This window comes from Girardinichthys multiradiatus, chromosome 15, assembly GCF_021462225.1.
Source record: "Girardinichthys multiradiatus isolate DD_20200921_A chromosome 15, DD_fGirMul_XY1, whole genome shotgun sequence".
NCBI lineage: Eukaryota > Metazoa > Chordata > Actinopteri > Cyprinodontiformes > Goodeidae > Girardinichthys > Girardinichthys multiradiatus.
In genome coordinates, this window is record NC_061808.1 from 22,587,484 (window position 1) to 22,614,409 (window position 26,926).

Here is a 26,926-nt window from a genome sequence, read left to right on the forward strand (position 1 = left end):
CTAACAGAAACATCTAAGTACCTCTCTACAAATTCCTTTCAGTATAATGTTGCAATGAGATGTGAAATGCTATTTGAGAGGCCTGTCTATGTTACGGTGGGATCACAGCGCGACATGGTGGTCGACAAGGTGAATTGCAACTAGCTTTCATTGTTTTGGTTTGCAAAAATAAAGTGTTGACTTTCAAAATTAGTGTTCCCAGTTTACATGTACTTAAATCCAGTGTGCATTCACAGCTGCTATTTGCTGTTAGTTTCTGTGTTCATATTCTATGATTAGCTCAGTGTCTGCATGCTCATTTGTAGCACTTCTTGTTGACCATTCCCTCTTTGAACAATCTCTCCAGTTCCTTCACAATCTGTGCTACGCTTTCTTCTCTTCATCTCAACCTGCAGGTTTTTTGTAGGATTTAGGTCTGGTGACTGAGATGGACATGGAAGTAGGATGATTTTGTGTCTGATGAATGCCTTTATATATTTATTTGTCATTATGATTAGAAATTCATGCTATGAGATCATTTAACTGGTTTCTAAACACTCTGATCCAACAAAAAGACTTTGATGTCCTAATTTTTCTGGTAAACCACTGAAGTTTGATTCCAATTTAATAGTGTGGTAAAAGGATATTTTACTGTGTTTTTATGCGTTTAGACCAACTTTGGTTTGTAAAAACTGAAAATAGACATTGCTGGGTTTGAAATCACATGTTCAGTGTAAAGGTCTGATTCAAGCAATAGTAGCAAAATTCAAAATAAAAAAAGCCGTACATTTTACGTTTTTTAAACTTAATGATCTGAATGATTTTTTATTTAAATCATATTATTTTTGATCTACCCTAATACCCTAATGTAATATGAAATAAAGCCTAGAAACTACGTTTTTTGCAGTACTTTTCTCCCCCTATACTCATCCAGCCTTAGAAAATTGTCAAAACAAAATACAGATTTTGCAAGACTGTGTAGGAACTTTGTAAAGAAAAACCTAAAATACAGCTTTTAAAAATTTGTTTTAATTACATTTGTTTTAAGTTCAGTTAAATGTGGAGTGCAAACTGCATGGAAACATAGGTAGACAGATGCATGGGGGTATAGATGGACAGAAAGACATATTCATGGATGGATGAATGGAAAGATGAATGGATTTTTAAGGTGAATGCATGAATTGGTGGATGGACAGATATAAAAGGTAGACAAATGCACAGATGGATAGATAAATGGATGGAAAGATCAACAAATGAATCCAACACTTCTGTGTGCATCGTATAATTAAAAAGATAGCAGATTATTTGCAGAAATTCAGATGTCTATGATATTGACAAAAGGACAGGGAAGAACGTTTGGACATTTTTTTTTATTTGAATGGTCTTCCATCCCAAATAAATTAACTCAAATTGAAGGCTGGACTTTCAAAGATAACAATACTGTGATTAAATATGAATTTTAAGGCTTTTGGCACATCTTTACCAAGTGGAGGGTGCTTTATCTGATAAAACCACACAGAGACAAGGTTAGAGCTCAAACATTTAATCTTTTAGTACAATATATTGTTCTAACTTGCAGTTGCACTTTGATTATAAAATTGGAAACAATCATTAGAAACAAAGTCGACATTTTCAAGCTAAAAGCCGTCTGCGGAGAATGACAGGCACATTGTTTTTTTTTTTTTTGTCCCTTTCCTTTTTCTCTCTCCACCCATTTTCACACCATCGAGCATTAAAACTGCGTTCACACATCAGAACGTTGAGAACTTTCACAGTCACACGCCGGCCAGGGGGACAGAGGAGTCTGTCCCTGAGGAGGCGTGGAAACATCAACGGCACGTGGGAAGCGAGGTGAGCCCACAGGCCCATGTTTTGCATCGTCTGGATGATCAGCTTCTTCCCCGCCATGTCATCTTAGAACCATTCACGACTAACCCGCAGGAAGGATCTTCCTTTCTGTCTTAGCAACACGGATCAATTTCTTTAAACTTGCAATCAACTGGAATACAATGAAAAATATGGTTCATAATCAGAAACAGTTACCAGCTGATATTAAAACAAAATCATGCCTTAAAACAAAAAGGTTTTTCAAAAATATCTGCAACAGAAACTATTTTTTATCAACGTTAGTCCCATTGAAATTTCAGCAGCTACATAGTTATAAGCGGAGAGTGAACTATGACTGGTGAGCTAATGATACACCATCCGAGTCAGAGCTTGGGCGTAAAGCTGACAAAACCTCTCGACTTCAACACCAAACAGTCACTAAACTATTCTTTATCTGCGTTTTGCTTATATTCAGACTGTACAATTGATCATTCTAAGGGACACAGACAAATTGGTCAAAACTGAAACCCGAAAAACCCACAAAGTCTTATATTAATGCCATGATTTTGTGACTTTGTGTTTCGAGTTGATGGTACCTAAAAGTTCAACAATGACAAAACAAAACACAGCAACACAAAAAACATTCATGATGAAATTAGTAGAGGACAGAGATAACTCCAACCTTTTCACGTTCATGTTCTTGTTTCAGGGCCGCACATGCTTACAAACACATTCAGTAGATACCCGGTTGCTGCTCCCGCTCCAAATGTTCCTTTGAAAATGTATAATAGCTTCCTAGATGGTTGCCCCAAACAGAAAACACTTGTTCTCAAAGGTGGGTAACACATCCTCTGCTCTGCAGCTCTTCTCAGCCCAAAACTTCCCCAATAATCGGCACTTTGCTGCTGGCCCCAGGACGAGCCCGTCAAATCGACACTGGACCAGCTCAGACAGAGGGAGGCGCGCGGCCCTCCCAGTACTTCTCATACGCCTTCTGAAACATATCGTTACACTGCAGCGTGGCGTCGAGCCGAGAGCAGATGAGGAACGAGCCCCCCATCTTGCGGTGCAGCGAGTATGTCTCCTCCGGAGGAGGAGTGAGGCGGTGCTTCAGCATCACAGGGATCAGGTTGTGGATCCTCTCTGTGGTGGACTGTGCGCCGAAGTTGAAAGTCTTGCGGGATGCGAAGGCCTCGCCGAGGATCATCACCGCATCCACGTGGGCCTTTATCATTGCCTGATGAAGAACAAAATGAAAGCCCTTCTTAAACCCATCAATATCTACAAACTGAAAGAACGTCTCTACATTCTGAGCATGCTCAGTTTTCTAAGTAAGACCTTCCCTTTCAAACTTTATGATGCAAAAAAGGTAAAGAAGAACAAAAGGAGATAAAGTTACCTTGGACTCATATCCTGTCAGGAACTTCATCTCAATAGATCTCTTCAGAACTCCCTCTCTGTTGCCTTCAGCGGCTGCACGGATAATCTACAGTCACAGATGCTTGGTAAGATTGGGTAATGTGCAGGAAATGATCAGGCTACATAATGAATTCCTGATTAACAAAATCATCCAACATGATGCACAGATAAAAAAAAAAAAAAAAAAAACAGTGATCATGATAGATGTGTGAAAACATGCACCACCATGAAGAGAACTTATCATCATAACCTTCAACTCTCATAGGCCTTACCTCTATGTAGACATCTGTGAAACTTTGATCAAAACCTCTGGTAGCACCAAAGTCCAACAGCGCCACCTAGCGATTCATAATGAAACATCATCAATCATTTATTTTTGTTAACAATGGGGGAGGGGGGGGGAGGGGGGGGGAGGGGGGGGGGGGGGGGGTCTCCAAAGCAGGCTTATTTGGGCTGTGAGCAGACTCACCCTGTGTGTGTTTGGATCATAGAAGAAGTTGGACCAGTTTGGATCGGTCTGCATGTACCTGAACTCAAACAGCTCTCTGAGGCACAGCGACAAGATGTTCTGGCAGATCTGAGAGAAGAAACAAACGCTGGTTCTGCTTATTGTTAACACTAACTACAGTATATCAATTCCTTCTTGCTGGGAACAGATGCCGGTGTTACTGAAATAGGATCAAGCGGGAAGCTGAAAACCAGAGTGACCTAACGGGTAAATCTTTTGTTTTACCTCGTTCTTCAGCTCCTGCGAGAGGCTCTCAGTCTTGTCCAGGGGAAATCCAGGAACAAGTTCAGTAGTCAGGACATGGCTGCTGCTCAGCTCTTCGATCACCTCTGGTACGTAGAAGAATGGATCGTCCTTCAGCAGCTCCCTAGGTCAGATGTGAGGAGATGCAAGCATGCGTGAGCCCTAACAATTGTGTGATGAACCCACATTTTCATCCCTGTTCTTTGTTTCTCCATCATCATGATGGTAAAGAAAGAAACTCTAATCTGAGCATCAGTCACTGAAATCTACAGTCATGGTCCTAAATGTTGGCACCCCCGAAATATTTCAAGAAAATGAAGTATTTCTCACAGAAAAGGATTACAGTAACACGTTTTGCTATACACATGTTTATTCCCATTGTGTGTATTGAAACTAAACCAAAAAAGGGAGGAAAAAAATCAAATTGGACAGAATGTCACACCAAACTCCAAAAATGGGCTGGACAGAATTACTGGCACCCTTAACTTAATATTTGGTTGCACACCCTTTGGAAAAAATAACTGAAATCAGTCGCTTCCTATAACCATCAATAAGCTTCTTACTCCTCTAAGCTGCAATGTTGGACCACTCTTCCTTTGCAAACTGCTCCAGGTCTCTCTTACTGGAACGGCGCCTTTTCTTAACAGCAATTTTAAGATCTCCCCACAGGTGTTCAATGGGATTTAGATCTGGACTCATTGCTGGCCATTTCAGAACTCTCCAGCGCTTGGTTGCCATCCATTTCTGGGTGCTTTTTGACGTATGTTTGGGGTCAATATCCTGCTGGAAGACCCAAGATCTCGGACGCAAACCCAGCTTTCTGACACCGGGCTGTACAGTGCGACCCAAAATCCGTTGGTAATCCTCAGATTTCATGATGCCTTGCACATATTTCAAGACACCCAGTGCCAGAGGCAACAAAACAACCCCAAAACATCATTGAACCTCCACCATATTTCACTGTAGGTTATTTTCTTTGTAGGCGTCATTCTGTTTTTGGTAAACATTAGAATGATGTGCTTTACCAAAAAGCTCTATCTTGGTCTCATCTGTCCACAAGACGTTTTCCCAGAAGTATTTTGGCTTACTCAAGTTCATTTTGGCAAAATGTAGTCTTGCTTTTTTATGTCTCTGTGTCAGCAGTGGGGTCCTCCTGGGTCTACTGCCATATCGTTTCATTTCATTTAAATCTCGACGGATAGTTCACGCTGACACTGATGCTCCCTGAGCCTGCAGGACAGCTTGAATATCTTTGGAACTTGTTTGGGGCTGGTTATCCACCATCCTGACTTACCTGCGTCGACACCTTACATCAATTTTTCTCTTCCGTCCACGCCCAGGGAGATTAGCTACAATGCCACATGAGTTGCAAACTTCTTGATCATGTTGCGCACTGTGGACAAAGGCAAATCTAGATCTCTGGAGATGGACTTGTAACCTTGAGATTGTTGATATTTTTCCACATACTCGGTTCTCAAGTCCTCAAGACAGTTCTCTTCTCCTCTTTGTGTTGTCCATGCTTAGTGTGGCACACACAGACACACAGACTAAGTGAACTTCTCTCTTTTTTATCTGCTTTCAGGTGTGATTTTTATATTGCCCACACCTGTTACTTGCCCCAGGTGAGTTTAAAGGAGCATCACATGCTTGAAACAATCTTATTTATCCACAATTTTGAAAGGGTGCCAATAATTTTGTCCAGCCCATTTTTGGAGTTTGGTGTGACATTCTGTCCAATTAGCTTTTTTTCCTCCATTTTTTTGGTTTAGTTTCAATACACACTAAGGGAATAAACATGTGTATAGCAAAACATGTTTTACTGGAATCCTTTTCTGTGAGAAATACCTCATTTTCTTGAAAAATTTCAGGGGTGCCAGCATTTAGGGCCATGACTGTACATGAGGCGTGTGAACTAAGTCCAGGGAAATGGCATCACTCAGTCCAAATCTATTACTGCAATGCAGGGTGTAAATGCATGAATGTAAGCTACAACCGAGCAGTGTTTTGGGATTATTATTCATATTATTTTGCGACATATTGATCCTGTCATGACGATAGTTCTAGTACCAGTCAGGATTAAATGAACATTTCTAAAGCAATGAGAAAGGCCATATACTTTTTGTGTATTTTGTGGTATGATTTTTATGCTAAAATGTTTTTATTAAAAGCTCATATTTGTTTTTTTATTTCATAAAAACAATTAACAAATAAATACCACACCCTAGAGAACTTTAGAGCAGAGATCTAAAAAAGTCCAAATAACACAAAACAGGAGGGACAACAGATACACAAAATGACCACTGAAACTAATACATACATGACCTGCTACCTGATATAGTTGAATCATTTCTTAATACTGGCATTTTATAGCCTAAAAACATTACAGGACAAAGTGTATAAAGTCTGGAAACTCAGCCCTTTTCCAGAGTCAATTTTCCGTTTTCTGTACTTATCCAGACTTAGAAAAAGATCAGATTAAACTCCAAACTCTTAAAAAGACTGTCTAGGAACTCTGTGACATGTTTCCAATAATACCACAAGGTGGCGGTAAATGCACCAAACTGTTTCACAGCCACTACCTACAATTTCAAGACAGGGGTGCAGTTTTTCTGACAAACCACCAAAAAACTCCCCAAAACTCCCAACTCGTTCAGAAAGCTCCTCTAGAATACAGGACCCTGCTATTTTTGGCCTCCAAGACGGCTTTGGAAAAATGCAAAAATTACATAAAAGCAGAGGACTTTAAGAACACTCAATTTTCTTGAGCAGCAGTTCTCCAATCTACACCTGAAGGCTTGTATAAGTGTGAAAACGGTGAAATGGTAACATGAAGGGACTTCTACAGATTTAAAAGCAGACATTTTCCATAAAGTACCTGAACTTCTTGGCACACCGAGCTTCTCTGATGTAGTCACACTCCAGCGCCAGCTCTCGTCTCATTACATCAATCAGATGCTCTGGAAACAGACCTAAGAACAAGCAAAGACAAAAAACTCATAAAAGACAAACCGCTGATCGAATGTTTTAGGAGTGTGTTGATGTTCCACATAAGGTAGACATTTCCTTTTATGGCCTAAGATGAACTGAAAGTCTCAAAGAAGTCTCCAACTTGCAAGGAGATTAGCAGATGACTGACTAAATGAGGGCGATGTATGTCATAGAGGCTCAAATGGGGCAAAATAAAGCAGGAAAGAGAAAAGCTGATTGGAGGACAGGTGTGCTGCTGGTGTAAGGTGTTCAGCCATTGGTTCTCTGGGTGCGTACCCTCAGGCAGAGCGTTGCTCATGTTCAGCACAGTCATCAAGTTGTTGACATCACTGTTGATGCTCTGAGCCACACCGGGATACTGAGGACAGAAACATACAAAATATTGTATTTATTAAACCCAACAATTGCATGTTTTAAGGGCAATATCTTAAAAAAAAATGTTACAAGCTGCTTTGTGGTGCATTTAAATGCCATCTGATGTCCATCACATTCTATGTACTAAACTCATTACTGCTCCCCATAATATACTGTAAATCTAACAAGTAATCTGTAAGGAGCCATATTCATGTTATTTCTACTTGTTTTACATAGACTCTGATTTATATGCAAACAGATCAAAGGGATCAGATTATGGATGGGATAAGTACACTCTCTCCAGTAATCCTGTTTATCCTAACGACATGGGAATATCTCGTGTCCTCACACGTTTTCATCCTAACCTGTATCTTCATAGCCACCTCCCTGCCGTCCTTCATCCTCGCCAGGTGCACCTGCCCGATGGAGGCGGCTGCAAACGGACGATCCTCGAACGATTCCAGCCTGTCCCTCCAGTTTGGACCCAAGTCACTGTTCAGCGCCTTCTACGGGTGGATAAAAAGTTATCACATTTACAGTTTTGAGTTTTCTTAAAGGGATAATTGGATGTGAATTTACAGTGAGGCTTGATAAAATTTATAACACATTAGGGCTGAAACAATCATATTTATCGTGATTAATCTATTGAAATAATCATCAACTAATTTAATAATCTTTAACTGGAGTATACAGACTCAAAAACATGCCATTTGCTGAAAGAACAACCCACTCACAGCAGTAATTACGGTAAGCCAAAACTATACAAAAAATATACATTTTGCATTAAAAATGAAAAACCTTCTTTGTCTGTAAATATGCTATATCCAGAACTGCTCAAGTGGCATAGTTTTAGCTAGACCTGGTTCAAATTCTGGTAAAAATCCCCTATTTAGCACCTTTTGCTGTCCGATAACTAATTGGCTGATCAAAAAAAATAGTCGACAGATAAATCAATTAGGAAACTAATTGTTAGCTGCAGCCCTAAAAAATTTCAATAAAATTAATGAGAAATGCAGTCCTTTCATAGTAATTACGCAATAAGTAAAATGTCTTAATGTATGTATATGTATGATCATCAGCGCAGACGGAGTGTCTGCATAGTGTAGCACAAGTCTGTTACTGCCTGTCATTGCCTGGCATGTATGTACATTTCATCACAGTGGCACCTAAAACCCAAAATTATTCACACACCCAGCATTATCACAATTAAAAAGTTATTTTCAAGCATGTTTCTGGTAGAAAAGGAGAAAGATCTCCCAAAAGATAAGACAATGTACAAGGGTAATTTCTGTTTTTATTTACAGTTAAACATTAAAAATACAATATTGAAAGTTATTTATACTCTTGTCAACAATCAATGCGAAAGCCTTTATTAGCAATGACAGAATTCAAACCCTTCTTATAAATGCTGACCAGCTTTTTGCATGTTTCCGCTGGTATTTTGATGCTTTGGTAATGAGCTCCAAGTCTTTGAGGTTGGAAGGCCTCCTTGCCATCACGCTAATCTTTGACTCCCTTCACAGATTCAAGTCAAAACTCTGGCTGTGCTACTCCAAAATGCTAATATTACTTTCAGTCAGAAGAAACATGCTGGAAAACCTAAAAGACCGGTTTAAATCTACGTCTTTAAATCAAATTTAAATCTCACATATAAAGCAAGTGGAATGAATAATTTTGGGCTTAATGGTATGTGCTAAAAAATAAACAAAAAGATATGTTAAAAAGTGTTGCTTGAGCTTTTTTTTTTTAATCGCATGCATATCTTCCACCATTGGAACACAAGGCAGATAGGCATCGCTGTGACAGGGATACAAGAGCCCCGTGATCAGGAGCCATATTGCTTCAACTTAAAGTGGAACATCACTGAACATGTAGGTTTCTGTAGGGGATTAGTCACTTACTGTCATTTGTTTGATTGGCATGAAATCAGCACTCTGTCTGACGCGCTCAAAGATCTTGGCGAGCTGAGGATTAATAAATGCATCATCTAAAAACAAACAGAAACACAAGAAACACTTCTCTTAGCATGACATGAAAGCTGAGCTGCACATTTCTAAAAAAAAGAAACATTTTTTCCTAACAAAAGAGAAATAAAGATGTTACATAAGATTACATTTACAAACATTTGGATAAAATCCTTAAATATAACCCTTAATGTGTTAATACAGTCAAAAAGAACAAGACCAAGTCTTGTACACTCACCGGCCACTTTATTAGGTACACTTGTTCAACTGCTCATTAATGCAAATTTCTATTCAGCCAATCACATGGCAGCAACTTAATACATTTAGGCATGTAGACATGGTCAAGACGATCTGCTGCAGTTCAAACCAAGCATCAGAATGGGGAAGAGAGGTGATTTAAGTGACTTTGAACGTGGCATGGTTGTTGGTGCCAGACGGGCTGGTCTGAGTATTTCAGAAACTGCTGATCTACTGGGATTTTCACACGCTACCATCTCTAGGGTTTACGAAGAATGGTCTGAAAAAGAGAAAATATCCAGTGAGCGGCAGTTCTGTGGGCGCAAATGCCTTGTTGATGTCAGAGGTCAGAGGAGAATGGCCAGACTGGTTCGAGCTGATAGAATGGCAACAGTGGCCCTGTTCCAATGCCCGCACTTCCACCCTTGTGTCCCTGAATTGCGCGTTCCCGTTGATGGGTTCGAGTGCGTAGTGTGTCCCAATTCTTCAGAGTGGTCCTTAGCCCCGCCCCCTTTGTGCCCCACATCCGCCCTTTAGCGAAGCCCGCATCAAAGCGGACTTCGCCGAAGTATATTACCCACAATTCACTGCTGCAGATGACGTTCTGAGCAAAAACCAATCACAACCGTCAACGTAATCAGCCATCAAATCAGAATAATAAGAACTGCGTAAACTTTAGACAGCAAGCCGACAAATATATTTTTTTACTGGTTTTCCAGGCTCAACATTGTAAGATACCACTGGGTTCAGAGTGAGTCTAGGCAGTCAGTAGGTCATAACACTGAAGTTACCTTTCAAACAAACACTGGCGCGGTGAGAGTCTGGTGTAAAAGCCTCCTTCGCTTCCTGTACTTTCTTCTCCTCAAAACAATTGCTTGTTGCAGTTTTAAATAGTTTTTTTAGCAGCAAGACTGTGAAAACAGCGCTGGTTCCCGCCCTTTTTGATGTTGCAGTTACGGTGCAGAGGTGCAAGTCGATAACGTAACCCCTACTGTCCTAATTCTCCAATTTTGCACGCTTGTAACCTGCGCACTTCAACCCTTACATGCACTTCTACAAAGTACACACTTCATAGAGGGGCGTAGGGTGTAGTGTGGGAATTGGGACAGGACCGGTAACTCAAATAACCACTCGTTACAACCAAGGCATCCAGAAGAGCATCTCTGAACACACAACATGTCGAACCTTGAGGCAGATGGGCTACAGCAGCAGAAGACCACACCGGGTGCCACTCCTGTCAGCTAAGAACAGGAAACTGAGGCTACAATTAACACAGGTTCACCAAAATTTGACAATAGAAGATTGGAAAAACGTTGCCTGGTCTGATTAATCTCTGCTGTGACATTCGGATGGTAGGGTCACAATTTGGTGTCAGCAACATGAAAGCATGGATCCATCCTGCCTTGTATCAACGGTTCAGGCTGGTGGTGGTGGTGTAATGGTGTGGGGGATATTTTCTTGGCACACTTTGGGCCCCTTAGTACCAATTGAGCATCGTGTCAACGCCACAGCCTACCTGAGTATTGTTGCTGACCATGTCCATCCCTTTATGACCACAGTGTACCCATCTTCTGATGGTTACTTCCAGCAGGATAACACACGTTTCTTGAACATGACAATGAGTTCACTGTATTCAAATGGCCTCCACAGTCACCAGATCTCAATCCAATAGAGCTCCTTTGGGATGTGGTGAAACGGGAGATTCACATCATGGATGCAGCTGACAAATCTGCAGCATCTGTGTGATGCTATCATGTCAATATGGACCAAACTCTCTGAGGAATGTTTCCAGTACCTTGTTGAATCTATGCCACAAAGGATTAAGGCAGTTCTGAAGGCAAAAGGGGGTCCAACCAGGTATTAGCAAGGTGTACCTAATAAAGTGGCCAGTGAGTGTATCTCTATGGTGAAATAAATTCTGATATACTTATTTACTGAACCGCCACCCCACTCCCCTCCTTGAACCGCCACCTTAACGTGGTGGAGGGGTTTGAGTGCTCAAATGATCCTAGAGGCTATGTTGTCTGGGGCCTAAATGCCCCTGGTAGGGTCTCCCATGGCAAACAGGCTCTAGGTGATGGGTCAGACAAAGAGGATGCATCATGAGGATGAAAACATCGAGGCACGTGACGTCGCCCGGTACGGCGGAGCCGGGGTCCCACCCTGGAGCCAGGCCTGGGGTCGGGACTCGCTGGACAGCGCCTGGTGGCCGGGTTGCTCCTTGCGGGACCCGGCCGGGCCAAGCCCGAACGAGAGACGCGAGGCCATCCCCAAGTGGGCCCACCACCTGCAGGGGGAACCGTGAGGGACCGGTGCAAAGAGGATTGGGTGGCGGACGAAGGTGGAGACCTCAGCGGCCCGATCCCCGGATGCTAAGGCTGGCTCTAGGGACGTGGAATGTCACCTCGCCGGGGGGGAAGGAGCCTGAGCTTGTGCGGGAGGTCGAGAGATATCGACTAGAAATAGTCGGGCTCGCCTCCACGCACAGCATGGGCTCTGGAACCCATCTCCTTGAGAGGGGTTGGACTCTCTTCTACTCTGGAGTGGCCCACGGGGAGAGGCGGCGGGCTGGTGTGGGTTTGCTTGTTGCTCCCTAGCTCAGCCGTCTCGTGTTGGGGTTTACCCCAGTGGATGAGAGGGTTGTATCCCTGCGCCTTCGGGTTGGGGAGAGGTCTCAGACTATCATTTCAGCCTACGGGCCGAGTGGTAGTGCAGAGTACCCGGCCTTCTTGGCGTCCCTGTCGGGGGTGCTGGATAGTGCCCCTCCCGGGGACTCCATTATTCTGCTGGGGAACTTCAACGCCCACGTGGGGAACGACCGTGACACCTGGAGAGGGGTGATCGGGAGGAATGGCCTCCCCGATCTGAATCCGAGTGGTGTTTTGTTATTGGACTTCTGTGCTAGTCACGGATTGTCCATAACGAACACCATGTTCAAACATAAGGGTGTCCATCAATGGACTTGGCACCAGAACACCCTAGGCAGAAGGTCGATGATCGACTTTGTTGTCGTATCATCAGACCTTCGGCCGCATGTTTTGGACACTCGGGTGAAGAGAGGGGCTGAGCTGTCCACTGATCACCACCTGGTGGTGAGTTGGATCCGCTGGAGGAGGAGTAAGCCGGACAGACTTGGCAGGCCCAAGCGCATAGTGAGGGTCTGCTGGGAACGCCTGGCGGAGCCCTCGGCCAGGGATGTATTCAACTCCCACCTCCGGGAGAGCTTCGACCAGATCCCGGGGGATGTTGGAGACATAGAGTCCGATTGACCATGTTCTCCGCATCTATTGTCGATGCTGCTGCCCGTAGCTGCGGCCGTAAGGTCTGCGGTGCCTGTCGCGGCGGCAATCCCAGAACCCGTCAAGCTGTCAAGCTGAAGAAGGAGTCCTATCGGCTGTGGTTGGCTTGTGGGACTCCTGAGGCGGCTGACGGGTACCGTGAGGCCAAGCGTGCTGCGGCCCGGGCTGTGGCAGAGGCAAAAACTTGGGCCTGGGAGGAGTTTGGTGAGGCCATGGAGAAGGACTACCGGTTGGCCTCGAAGCGATTCTGGCAAACCGTCCGGCGCCTCAGGAGGGGGAAGCAGTGCTTCGCCAACACTGTTTATAGTGGGGGCGGGAGTCTGCTGACCTCGACTGAGGACATTATCGGGCGGTGGAAGGATTACTTCGAGGATCTCCTCAATCCTGCCATCACGCATTCCGTGGTGGAAACAGAGGCTGGGGACTCGGGGTTGGACTCTTTCATCACCCAGGCTGAAGTCACCGAGGTGGTTAAAAAGCTCCGCGGTGGCAAGGCTTCGGGGGTGGATGAGTTCCGCCCTGAGTACCTCAAGTCTCTGGATGTTGTAGGGCTGTCATGGTTGACACGCCTCTTCAACATTGCGTGGCGGTCGGGGACAGTGCCTCTGGACTGGCAGACTGGGGTGGTGGTCCCCCCAACTACAGGGGGATCACACTCCTCAGCCTCCCTGGTAAGGCCTACGCCAGGGTATTGGAGAGGAGAGTCCGACCGATAGTCGAACCTCGGCTTCAGGAGGAGCAGTGTGGTTTTCGTCCCGGCCGTGGAACACTGGACCAGCTCTATACCCTCTACAGGGTACTCGAGGGTTCATGGGAGTTTGCCCAACCGGTTCACATGTGTTTTGTGGACCTGGAGAAAGCATTCGACTGTGTCCCTCGTGATGCCCTGTGGTGGGGTGCTCCAGGAGTATGGAATCGGTGGCCTTTTACTAGGGGCCATCCGATCTCTGTACGAGCGGAGCAGGAGTTTGGTCCGCATTGCCGGCACTAAGTCGGACCTGTTCCCGGTGCATGTTGGACTCCGGCAGGGCTGCCCTTTGTCACCGGTCCTGTTCATAACTTTTATGGACAGGATTTCTAGACGCAGCCAAGGGCCGGAGGGGGTCTGGTTTGGGGACCAGTGGATTTTGTCTCTTCTTTTTGCGGATGACGTGGTCCTGCTGGCCCCCTCTAGCCAAGACCTACAGCATGCGCTGTGGCGGTTCACAGCCGAGTGTGAAGCGGCTGGGATGAGGATCAGCTCCTCCAAGTCCGAGGCCATGGTACTCGACCGGAAAAGGGTGGCTTGTCCTCTTCAGGTTGGAGGGGAGTTCCTGCCTCAAGTGGAGGAGTTTAAGTATCTCGGGGTCTTGTTCACGAGTGAGGGAAGAATGGAGCGGGAGATCGACAGACGGATCGGTGCAGCTGCCACAGTAATGGGGGCACTGTGCCGGTCCATTGTGGTGAAGAGAGAGCTGAGCCGAAAAGCAAAGCTCTCAATTTACCGGTCGGTTTACATTCCTACCCTCACCTATGGCCATGAACTTTGGGTCATGACCGAAAGAACGAGATCCCAGATAAGCGGAAGACGACAAGTACGAGTACGAGTACTGAGGTAAATGTCCACAATTAAAGAGTGCACAGGTGTAGGAGTTAAAAGCTTTCCTATCATTTCAATGAAAAGTAAACGCTACTTGGCAGTGAATACGATGATTTAAGACAAAATCTACAGATGTAGTCAATAATCACAAACTTTGTGAAGACCTCAGAACTTGAGCACTACTTTGGACTTTAAAAGGGAACAACGGTCGAACAATCCGAGAGCAGCATTCCTGCCTTGACAGATGAATGTCAGTAGAAGGCAATGGCGCCTGCAGTGATTTTTAAAGCACTGAGCTTATCTCCACTATTTACAGTATCTGAGGAAAACCAGCAGCTACAGACCTCCTCACTCATGATTTAGGAATCTCCTTGTTACCAGTTTAAAGATAGACGTCCCAGTTCTGCCCCCCGCAGCACACATGTGCACCAGGCCTCACCTAACTGGAAAACAGTAGGAAGATTATGTCCCTTACTTGAGTACGACTATGTTTACTCATTCCCTGAATTGCGCTGTCCAAGTTTGCACCAGCATGTTTATGGTGAACATAAATACCAGGAGAGGGAGCTCGACAGGACAAGGTCAAGCTGTGGGACAGGCCAGCAGTGGTAAACAAATTCAGGATTAGGTGTTTACTGCCGTTACCTGAGCTGGGTTCATAACTTTGCTGCTGGGGTGACTGCTGCGGTTAGCAGTGTACTTTAATTATCTGAAGTTTGTGCATGAAAGCAAATGAATCCACAGGCAGGTTAGGGTCAGTGTAAAAGCTCTGACAGGGCAATTATGCAGACATGCTCATAAAACATCCCTGTTCACACCTACCATATAATCAGTTCAAAGCATCACTAAAAAGGACTGTTTGTTGTTGAGGAAAAATGGAGTTCAAAAACATTTTGGACAGCCTCGGAGGACTGCTGGGTCTTCCTCTCAGGTCAACATGCTTATGTAACGTTTTATGACTCCCTAACATCTTCTTGGGGCTTTGATGGGAGATTTCAAGAATAACCATTAAGTATGAATAATTGCATGTTCTGTAGCTCACCTTGAATGCTGAGAGCTTGTCCAAGTTTAAGAGCAGCTCCTCTGACTTTGCACAAGGTTCTGACGATGCGCTCAGCATTGGCCTCAGACAGGAAGGGGCTGGAGTCCAAGACAGCTTTCTTATTTTCACCTAAACAAACAACAACATAAAACATTTTATCTGGGTTACATAGAAAGAGGCCTAAAACAGTGGAGGGTTCTGCTTCACAGATATAATGTGACTAAGTCAATGTACAATCTGTAACTTTCTGAGGAAGGTCCAACTAAGATAAAACATGTTTTCTTACTGTGCATTCCAAAAAAATTAGATAAAAGAAATACGTTTCAACATATCTGCATGTCCATGTATTGTAAAAGTAGTCACACCTCTTGAACATATCCATGGTTTGTAATGTCACAGCTACAGAGATTTCTGTGTACCGTATTTTCCGCACTATAAGGCGCACTTAAAAACCTTTAATTTTTTCAAAAAATGACAGTGCGCCTTGTAATCCGGAGCGCCTTATATATGGATCAATTGGTTAATTGGTTGATCCATACTGGTTGTACACGGCGCTCTGTCAAAATGTTTCAGTACGACTGGTAAACTACAAAGCCGCACCGCTTGCAGCATTACGGCTACCGTAGTCAGGGGCGTCGCCGAAGTAATAGCGGTAAACACCTGTACTGTGCTTACTCCTAGTCCAACACCACTTGTGTGTGTATAACGTTTGAATGTACTGTTGCAGGAATTGCCTGAACTATATGTGATTAGAAGCTCAGTGTGTGGGGTGTATGTTTCGTGTGTGTGGATGGAAGATGTTGACATTATTCCTCCGGACAGAGGTGGCGCTGTGTGCTGCCGTAGCTGAGAATCAAGAGTGAAGGAGTGACGTCGGTATTATTGTGTGTGTGGGGTGGGTAGAGACGGCTACCGGAGCAGCGGTGTATGAGTCTGTAAGCCCTGTGTTTTTACGTGCTGCAAAGTCATTAAAAAGAACCCCGAATCTGGTCAACAACTCAGTGTTTTGATGCTGTTTCTTCATGCTCAACTCAGCAACGTATGAGTGAGGGAGTTAACCCCGAGGAAACTAGTAACTTCGGCCCTGGAGAAAGCATCTCCCCTGTGTCATCAGACTACGGTCAGGGGACAGAAACAGGAAAGGTTAACAGTACTAACGTTTGATTTAGTGCATCAAACTGTTTCTTTTACGTGTTTACTGAATCAGGGAAAAGTTCTCTTTCACGTTTTAACTAACGTTTGATTTCAACTTCAACTTCATAGACTCCAATGCATTCCTAACGTGCAGTTGGCTCTATTCAATAGAATTCTATGTAGAGGAGACCTTACCATGAGAGTGAATGGAGTTATCAGAACGCTGGTTTGTAGTGTATTAATAAAGTTTGACTGACTGACTTATCTGACTGTTTTATTGACATTCTCTTTAGCACAGCTCCATCTAGTGGATGCATAACGCAACCCCAGTCAAACGTTTGACTGCAGTAGCTTCTATTCTATGCGCCTTATAATCCGGTGCGCCCTATATATGAAAAAAGTTCTAAAATAGGCCATTCATTGAAGGTGCGCCTTATAGTGCGGAAAATACGGTACTTTAATTGGGGTTTAACCCACTTTACTTCGATATCCATATGTAGCCATAATCCTGCATATAAATTATTATGTAATTATTAAATAGAGTTCTTCTGTGCAATTTAACCACAGTATATCTCCTCTGAGGTTTGTTAGAGACCATTAATGAACAAACACCAACATAAAGACAAAGGAGCCCAGCAGACCGATAAGAAAGTAATGGAGAAGTTTCAAGCAGAGTTAGGTTATAAAACAATATTCGTAATCTTTGGACATCTCACAGAGACATGCAAACCTACAAACACATGGCCGTGCAAGGAGAGCTTTAATGAGACCAACGACCAAGAGGCTTATGGTTAATCTGGGGGAGCTGCTGAGATCCACAGCACAGGGGTGAGAATCTGTTGCCGCCACAACCATTAGTCCTCCACTCCACAAATATGTCCTTAATGGATGAGTGGCAGAAGAAAGTTACTGTTGAAAGAAAGCTGCAAGAAGTCATGTTTCCAGTTTACCACAAGCCATGTAGAGGACAGGTTGACCACATGGAAGAAGGCGTTCTAATCAGATACGGCCAAACTATACGTTTTTGTCTGGCATGCGAAATGCTGGTTGTGACAGCATCATGCTGCGGCGATGCTTTTCATCAGCGTAAGGGCTGGAAGCTCAGCAAGCACCTGGAACAAAACCCAGCAGAGGCTACAGAAAACTGAGGCTACAGCTGCAGAACATCTCCAAACATTCAGCTGGAGCTAATATTGAATGGTCCAGTCAAAACCTAGACCTGAATCCAACTGAGAATTTGTGGGAAAACTTTGAGATTATTGTTCAGAGGCTGCCCATCCAATCTAACTGAGCTTGAGCTGTTTTGCAAAGAATGGGTAGAGATTTCACTGTAAAGATGTGCAAAGATGATAGAAAAAACCCCCAAAAGACATACAGCTGCAACTGCAGAAACATGTGGTATTACAAATTACTGACTCAAAGAGGAATCAGTACAAATACTAGCCACAGTTTATCATGGGCAACTTTGTGTATGTGTATTAGACAAAATTTAAATGAAATACATTAAAGTTTATGGCTGTAACATGACACAATACAGGTCCTTCTCAAAAAATTAGCATATTGTGATAAAGTTAATTATTTTCCATAATGTCATGATGAAAATTTAACATTCATATATTTTAGATTCATTGCACACTAACTGAAATATTTCAGGTCTTTTATTATCTTAATATGGATGATTTTGGCATACAGCTCATGAAAACCCAAAATTCCTATCTCACAAAATTAGCATATCATTAAAAGGGTCTCTAAACGAGCTATGAACCTAATCATCTGAATCAACGAGTTAACTCTAAACACCTGCAAAAGATTCCTAAGGCCTTTAAAACTCCCAGCCTGGTTCATCACTCAAAACCCCAATCATGGGTAAGACTGCCGACCTGACTGCTGTCCAGAAGGCCACTATTGACACCCTCAAGCAAGAGGGTAAGACACAGAAAGAAATTTCTGAATGAATAGGCTGTTCCCAGAGTGCTGTATCAAGGCACCTCAGTGGGAAGTCTGTGGGAAGGAAAAAGTGTGGCAGAAAACGCTGCACAACGAGAAGAGGTGACCGGACCCTGAGGAAGATTGTGGAGAAGGGCCGATTCCAGACCTTGGGGGACCTGCGGAAGCAGTGGACTGAGTCTGGAGTAGAAACATCCAGAGCCACCGTGCACAGGCGTGTGCAGGAAATGGGCTACAGGTGCCGCATTCCCCAGGTCAAGCCACTTTTGAACCAGAAACAGCGGCAGAAGCGCCTGACCTGGGCTACAGAGAAGCAGCACTGGACTGTTGCTCAGTGGTCCAAAGTACTTTTTTCGGATGAAAGCAAATTCTGCATGTCATTCGGAAATCAAGGTGCCAGAGTCTGGAGGAAGACTGGGGAGAAGGAAATGCCAAAATGCCAGAAGTCCAGTATCAAGTACCCACAGTCAGTGATGGTCTGGGGTGCCGTGTCAGCTGCTGGTGTTGGTCCACTGTGTTTTATCAAGGGCAGGGTCAATGCAGCTAGCTATCAGGAGATTTTGGAGCACTTCATGCTTCCATCTGCTGAAAAGCTTTATGGAGATGAAGATTTCATTTTTCAGCACGACCTGGCACCTGCTCACAGTGCCAAAACCACTGGTAAATGGTTTACTGACCATGGTATCACTGTGCTCAATTGGCCTGCCAACTCTCCTGACCTGAACCCCATAGAGAATCTGTGGGATATTGTGAAGAGAACGTTGAAAGACTCAAGACCCAACACTCTGGATGAGCTAAAGGCCGCTATCGAAGCATCCTGGGCCTCCATAAGACCTCAGCAGTGCCACAGGCTGATTGCCTCCATGCCACGCCGCATTGAAGCAGTCATTTCTGCAAAAGGATTCCCGACCAAGTATTGAGTGCATAACTTTACATGATTATTTGAAGGTTGACGTTTTTTGTATTAAAAACACTTTTCTTTTATTGGTCGGATGAAATATGCTAATTTTGTGAGATAGGAATGTTGGGTTTTCATGAGCTGGATGCCAAAATCATCCGTATTAAGACAATAAAAGACCTGAAATATTTCAGTTAGTGTGCAATGAATCTAAAATATATGAATGTTAAATTTTCATCATGACATTATGGAAAATAATGAACTTTATCACAATATGCTAATATTTTGAGAAGGACCTGTATATAAAACGGTTCCTTTTGCAGGGCAATATAAGATATCAGCCTGTAGGAGAGGGTCTGTTTATGACACAACATTATTGTTGTCTTGTGCTACACCTTTAACCTGCCCCTTGGAACTCAGTATGGCCTGACAACTTGGCTCGACCACAGACAAAATAAGCTGGAGGCCGACACGCTGGATTCTCTCATATTTCTCTGAAAATCCAGCTGCCTTGCAAAGTAAACAAAGAATGTCCTCGGTTACAAAAGTGTCTCAACCCAACCAAACATTGCATCACACCTCTAAAACGAGTCGCTTTCTCGCTTCCTCATGACTGTAGGATCTAGTAATAAAAGTAAATAAAAATGATGGACACATAGAAGCACTTCTCCACCTTGTCCAGGTGCAGAACAGAACAAGCTCTTTTACAAAATGTGCTGAGGGGGTGTGTCTGGTGTATTTATGTCAGTAGGCCATCAGGTAGCCACCTCCAGAGGCTTTAACAGAGATTTACCAATCCTTCGCTCAAGTGTGTTCGCAGCGTTCTTGCTCGGATTAGAACTCAAATAAAGACAAAAATACCCACCAACAGATACACAGATGCCTGAGATTTACGCCTGGGAGATCTGTTTCAGCTTAGGATTAGTAGGTCAATGGAGTAAAGAAGAATGCTTGCTTAAGAGGCGAGCTGATCAGGGAGGTGGTTTTTAAAATGTGGGCAACATGTGACAACGTGCATGAGAGAAGACAAGAAGTTTTCCTCTAGAGTGGCTCTAATCAATAGGAAAACAGACAGGGGCAAAAAATACAGTCTAAAAATAGATACATTTAAAGTTTTCAAGCATAAAACATTCACATTCATACCAAAATAATAATTTTACTTCGATGGGTTTGTTTTACCTGCAGTTTCATTCATTCTGATGCTCTTCTTGGCCACTTCTGCAAGGGCTCCAATACCTAAACCCACAGCTAGGCCTGTGCAGAAACAATGAGAGACAGAGGGACTCCAGTGAACCACTGCATGATACAAAAAAAACACATCAATGCATTCTCATACATACAAACACTCAAAGTAGCAGTATTACTCAAAAATACACCGATGCAGTGATCAAAAACAGCCTTTCAGTCATGGCTGAATATAAACAGCCAATGTTTCTCTGTGTGAACAAAAATACAGTTTAACGCTTTAGTAAATGAAAGCGCTGCCATGCAATAGAGCAATATAAATTAAGCCGTTTCCCTTGTCGAACATATCTGTCGATAATGAAAACACAAAGCAGGGGATTGTTGGTGAACAAGTCCCTCCATGCCTAGCTTTCACCCCACATAACCTCGCATTACATAATCCGTTAGTCAGTGGCTTGCGTGAAGCAACAAATCTGAGATGTATCGCTGTATGGATGAAGGACACCCTGTGTCTTTACTGTCTTATCTACAGCCTGACTGAGGACATCCTCAGCAGTAATCACAGAGCGCTACCATATGTTACATTGTACAGAATATATATGAATCCAACATAATACTAATATTTTTTAATGCTGTTAGGTGTGCAGAACTAAAACAAAAGACAGAGTTCGATTGTGCAATTAGACGTGTGTATGAATATATCTCTCTGATGTCAGAGCGTCCTCCTCCATGACTGACAGGTACTTTTCCAATGCGAGCACAAGCGCCTGTCCATCATTTGATCCAACAGAGCAGCAATGTGTTTACCAAAACACTGTTCTGTGTATGTGCACCACTGAGTGCAACAATCTATGAATCAATTATTTATACATGCCACAATTAGATTTTCTAGATTTTATAATTATGTAAATAGGGCTATAAATAATAATAATTGAAATAATACATTTTAAATTAATTCAATGAAATTTAAGTTCATAGATTCAAAGCAAATACAATTATTTCAACATTTATTTGATTTATACTATGGCTCCTTTGCTGAAGTACTTTATAAATTTTTTTAAAACAGCATATATCATCATATTTAAGAGCAAAAAAATTAATAACCCACAATCATCCTTTCCACAATTTTCTGAAACAAAAAGGAGCCCTTTAATTAAGGCTGACTAAATACAGAAAGCACTTCCATGCTCTTGTAAAAAAAACAAAAAAAAAAACAGCTTAACTGAAATATGTCGCCATAAAAATAAAGTAAGCACTTTAGCTACACAGATTATCTATGCAAGAAAAGTAGGTGAGCTCATTGGAGTAAACACAGGTAAGGAATAATTTCCTCTCACCCACAAGGCTGGATAAACACTTTTTGCCCAGGATTATGAAACAATCGCAAACCTGAAATTAGGGGGAAGAATGAGGCTGAGGAACATGGACACAGTTAAAGCTCATCTCACAGCTACAATTAACCAAGCAGGGAGTAAACAGCCAGGCCAGGAGGGGCCAGCAGCTGCTCATGAGCATAAAGTTCACCAGGGAAGAATATGTGTTCTTTTACGGTGGGTTTTATTCCAAATTATTTCCCTGCATGTCTTGCTGATGCTAAATAGCTTCAGATCAGAGTAGTTTTTTCCTCTGTGTCTGAGCCAAAACTGCAGCAACAAATAGGTTGGACATAACCATTTCCACTGTTTCTATCCATCACTTCAGTGTAGTGTATTTTAACCCTCATGAGTAAAACATGAGACTGATTATGGGAAAATGGTGATAGTTGTACAACCACTGCTAGGCTTGTTGAAAAAAAAAAAGCAGGTTAATTGGGTGACAATTGTTGGGAATAACACGCTAAAAGATGCCTGTGCTCATCATGGTACTAATGTTGGGCAGAAATGGAGCAGAAATGACCAAATTTACCTGAATCTTGCCAGAATTTTTTTTCCAATCAGTTTTAGTCGCTCTGATGGATCAAAGACAGACTGGGCTTCACACAGAGCTCTTAAAGCCATTGGTAGGGTACCAGCTTGTTAGGTCTCCAAGCCACTGCACCCAGACAACACACCTCCCAATTTCCTTCTCAATGGCCATATAACTATATACATCTTCACTTATGAACTCAAAATTTATCTGGAGACTCGTCTCACAACTTTTGTCTTGGGCGCCAATTGAGTTGTGCACAGATGCCTCAGCTCGGCAGTACAAAGGTGAACGTCTTTATTTCGTACCTGGAAATGCTTATAAACGTCTTGAGCTTGAAAGCAACAGAAGGAAAATTAGTAAACATTTTGACGCCTGGCCTATAAGCTCTCACACTGGCTCATTAAACTTCATTCCTAGACATCTTTCATTCAAAATTCAATACTCTTCCAGATTCAGATTTCTAGATCAAGCTTTATTCGGCTACAAAAATTCTTTTTTTGCTAAATTTTAAATTTAGCAATTTCAATGTTTTGATTGCAGCCTCTGGACCAGACCTTGTTTAAAACCTAGAAGTCCAGTTGTCAAGAACACAAAAAAGCTGTGAAATTTGCCTTCTTTTAATTCCTAGGTGTGCACTTAGCTTTTGGCTATCGGTCAGTAACTCGAAAACCAAAATACTGTCTATTTAAACTCAATTTGTGATGTAACCTTAGACAGATGATGGCATTAAAACATTACTGGATATAAAACATGTATGTATTCATACTTTATAAAAAGATTGAAGTCTAGAATCTCAACACTTTCCATTCTTACTGACACCTGGGAAATGATGAAAAGCAAATTTCACACATTTCCAGACTTTTTCAGTATGTGTAGGAACCCCCAAATTAATAGACCGCAAAAGCTAATGGGCTAACCTCTACAGCAAGTCTTTTTAAAACCAGCTATGTTGACTAGAGCTGAAATCAGATTTTTTTCTCCACATAAAATAAATGTCTTTATCGGTATCATATTTAATTATTTATATATTTTATAAATTAGCAATGCACTCGTACTCGTCGTCTTCCGTTTATCTGGGACCGGGTCGCGGGGGCAGCAGACTCAACAGAGTCTGGAGATGTCTGGAGACGTCCCTCTCTCCAGACACCTCCTCCAGTTCCTCCAGGGGGAGCCCAAGGCGTTCCCAGGCCAGTCGAGAGACATAGTCCCTCCAGCGTGTCCTGGGCCGTTCCCTGGGCCTCCTCCCGGTGGGACGTGCCTGGAACACCTCCCGAGGAAGGCGTCCAGGAGGCATCAGGTATAGATGCCCGAGCCACCTCAACTGGCTCCTCTCGATGTGGAGGAGCAGCGGCTCTACTCCGAGCCCCTCCCGGATGGCCGAGCTCCTCACCCTATCTCTAAGAGAATGCCCGGCCACCCTACGGTGGAAGCTCATTTCAGCCGCTTGTATCCGGGATCTCGTTCTTTCGGTCATGACCCAAAGTTCATGGCCATAGGTGAGGGTAGGAATGTAGACCGACCGGTAAATTGAGAGCTTTGCTTTTCGGCTCAGCTCTCTCTTCACCACAATGGACCGGCACAGTGCCCCCATTACTGTGGCAGCCGCACCGATCCGTCTGTCGATCTCCCGCTCCATTCTTCCCTCACTTGTGAACAAGACCCCGAGATACTTAAACTCCTCCACTTGAGGCAGGAACTCCCCTCCAACCTGAAGAGGACAAGCCACCCTTTTCCGGTCGAGTACCATGGCCTCGGACTTGGAGGAGCTGATCCTCATCCCAGCCGCTTCACACTCGGTTGCGAACCGCCACAGCGCATGCTGTAGGTCTTGGCTAGAGAGGGCCAGCAGGACCACGTCATCTGCAAAAAGAAGAGACGAAATCTATTGGTCCCCAAACCCGACCCCCTCCGGCCCTTGGCTGCGTCTAGAAATCCTGTCCATAAAAGTTATGAACAGGACCGGTGACAAAGGGCAGCCCTGCCGGAGTCCAACATGCTTTGGGAACAGGTCCGACTTAGTGCCGGCAATGCAGACCAAACTCCTGCTCCGCTCGTACAGGGACCGGATGGCCCCTAGTAAAGGGCCCCCAATTCCATACTCCTGGAGCACCCCCCACAGGGCATCACGAGGGACACAGTCGAATGCCTTCTCCAGGTCCACAAAACACATGTGAACCGGTTGGGCAAACTCCCATGAACCCTCGAGTACCCTGTAGAGGGTATAGAGCTGGTCCAGTGTTCCACGGCCGGGACGAAAACCACACTGCTCCTCCTGAAGCCGAGGTTCGACTATCGGTCGGACTCTCCTCTCCAATACCCTGGCGTAGGCCTTACCAGGGAGGCTGAGGAGTGTGATCCCCCTGTAGTTGGAACACACCCTCCGGTCCTCCTTCTTATGAAGGGGGACCACCACCCCAGTCTGCCAGTCCAGAGGCACTGTCCCCGACCGCCACGCAATGTTGAAGAGACGTGTCAACCATGACAGCCCTACAACAGCCAGAGACTTGAAGTACTCGGGGCGGATCTCATCCACCCCCGAAGCCTTGCCACCGCGGAGCTTTTTAACCACCTCGGTGACTTCAGCCTGGGTGATGAAAGAGTCCAACCCCGAGTCCCCAGCCTCTGTTTCCACCACGGAATGCGTGATGGCAGGATTGAGGAGTTGAATACATCCCTGGCCGAGGGCTCTGCCAGGCGTTCCCAGCAGACCCTCACTATGCGTTGGGCCTGCCAAGTCTGTCCGGCTTTCTGCTCCTCCAGCGGATCCAACTCACCACCAGGTGGTGATCAGTGGACAGCTCAGCCCCTCTCTTCACCCGAGTGTCCAAAACATGCGGCCGAAGGTCTGATGATACGACAACAAAGTCGATCATCGACCTCCTGCCTAGGGTGTCCTGGTGCCAAGTCCATTGATGGACACCCTTATGTTTGAACATGGTGTTCGTTATGGACAATCCGTGACTAGCACAGAAGTCCAATAACAAAACACCACTCGGATTCAGATCGGGGAGGCCATTCCTCCCGATCAAGCCTCTCCAGGTGTCACTGTCGTTCCCCACGTGGGCGTTGAAGTCCCCCAGCAGAATAATGGAGTCCCCGGGAGGGGCACTATCCAGCACCCCCGACAGGGACGCCAAGAAGGCCGGGTACTCTGCACTGCCACTCGGCCCGTAGGCTGAAATGATAGTCTCAGACCTCTCCCCAACCCGATGCGCAGGGATACGACCCTCTCATCCACTGGGGTAAACCCCAACACGAGACGGCTGAGCTGGGGGGCAACAAGCAAACCCACACCAGCCCGCCGACTCCCCGTGGGCCATTCCAGAGTAGAACAGAGTCCAACCCCTCTCAAGGAGATGGGATCCAGAGCCCACGCTGTGCGTGGAGGCGAGCCCGACTATTTCTAGTCGATATCTCTCGACCTCCCGCACAAGCTCAGGCTCCTTCCCCCCCAGCGAGGTGACATTCCACGTCCTTAGAGCCAGCGTAAGCATCCGGGGATCGGGCCGCTGAGGTCTCCACCTTCGTCCGCCACCCAATCCTCTTTGCACCGGTCCATTAGCAATGCATTTGCTTTCAATTTCAAGTAATAAATACATACATTGATTAATTAGGACATTTTTATTTGGCTCTTTTGGACCTCCTCTCACTTCATTCTCCTACTGTAAAATGTTACTCTAACATGAAAAAGTCCTCATGACCCTGAGCGCAATCTTCGAAAAGCAGTGAGAATCATGGCAACAGCAGAGCTAGGCTGTAGCCAGGGAAACAAGCCAATCGATTCATGACTATAAACCTTCATGCAGTTTTTTTTCTCCTCCCACACTAAAATATGTACATTTTGCACACATCGCTGAGAGAAAGATAATGAACTTGTTGACGTTTATTACCGAAAGTCACAGGAGAGCGAAGGACGGGCAGAGGTCACATTACTCCACCACCACCACCCCCCACCCCACACTTTTCAACACCTTCTAAATGTCACCACTGTCAACGTGTTAAATCATCCCAGAACTACCTGCTGCATCTCACTGTAGCCCCTGTAAATCCTGCTGCTTTGAAAACGAGCTCCGGCTAAACTCTAGACTCACGTGTTTGTGTTGGCAATCTGCTCCGATTTATCCCAGATCGTTCCAGGTTTACTTTTGTACGCTGTATGCTTGCTTTCAAAGTTCCAGTTTGAAGTTCATGACACACTGTCATACAGCATCTTAAATTAACCTAATTGGCTGTATTATGTCTGAGTTTCTCTCTATTTGTCTCAACAGTGATTAGACCCAGATAAAGTGTAACTAACATTTACACAACCTGTTCAAGACAAAGATGGACCATCTTATTGGTCTTAGCCATGACCAAAAAGGAAGAGAAGGAAGAGACGTAGGTAGGGCACAAGTAAAAAAGGAAGGATACAAGGA

The 26,926-nt window shown here is 44.3% G+C and overlaps 1 protein-coding gene across 2 annotated transcripts in view; it reads right to left on the reverse strand.

Moving 5' to 3' along the window:
- Window positions 1–1,506: 1,506 nt before the first annotated feature.
- The window catches only part of coq8aa (coenzyme Q8A, genome duplicate a), a 35,293-nt gene continuing 9,873 nt past the window's right edge, over window positions 1,507–26,926 (reverse strand). Inside the window, exons 7-18 of one of the 2 annotated variants that reach the window (XR_007041867.1) lie at window positions 20,598–20,672; window positions 15,440–15,568; window positions 9,220–9,305; window positions 7,684–7,824; window positions 7,241–7,322; window positions 6,852–6,945; window positions 3,959–4,100; window positions 3,695–3,802; window positions 3,498–3,563; window positions 3,206–3,292; window positions 2,489–3,043; window positions 1,507–1,978 (exon numbers count right to left, since the gene is read on the reverse strand). Coding sequence is in view for 1 of the 2 variants with exons in the window: in XM_047388652.1 (XP_047244608.1) it covers window positions 2,753–3,043; window positions 3,206–3,292; window positions 3,498–3,563; window positions 3,695–3,802; window positions 3,959–4,100; window positions 6,852–6,945; window positions 7,241–7,322; window positions 7,684–7,824; window positions 9,220–9,305; window positions 15,440–15,568; window positions 20,598–20,672 (1,301 nt within the window). In the remaining variant the exon portion in view is untranslated. Of the gene's footprint in view, window positions 3,044–3,205; window positions 3,293–3,497; window positions 3,564–3,694; window positions 3,803–3,958; window positions 4,101–6,851; window positions 6,946–7,240; window positions 7,323–7,683; window positions 7,825–9,219; window positions 9,306–15,439; window positions 15,569–20,597; window positions 20,673–26,926 lie in introns of both variants that reach the window. The other variant, XM_047388652.1, reaches the window with a different exon arrangement.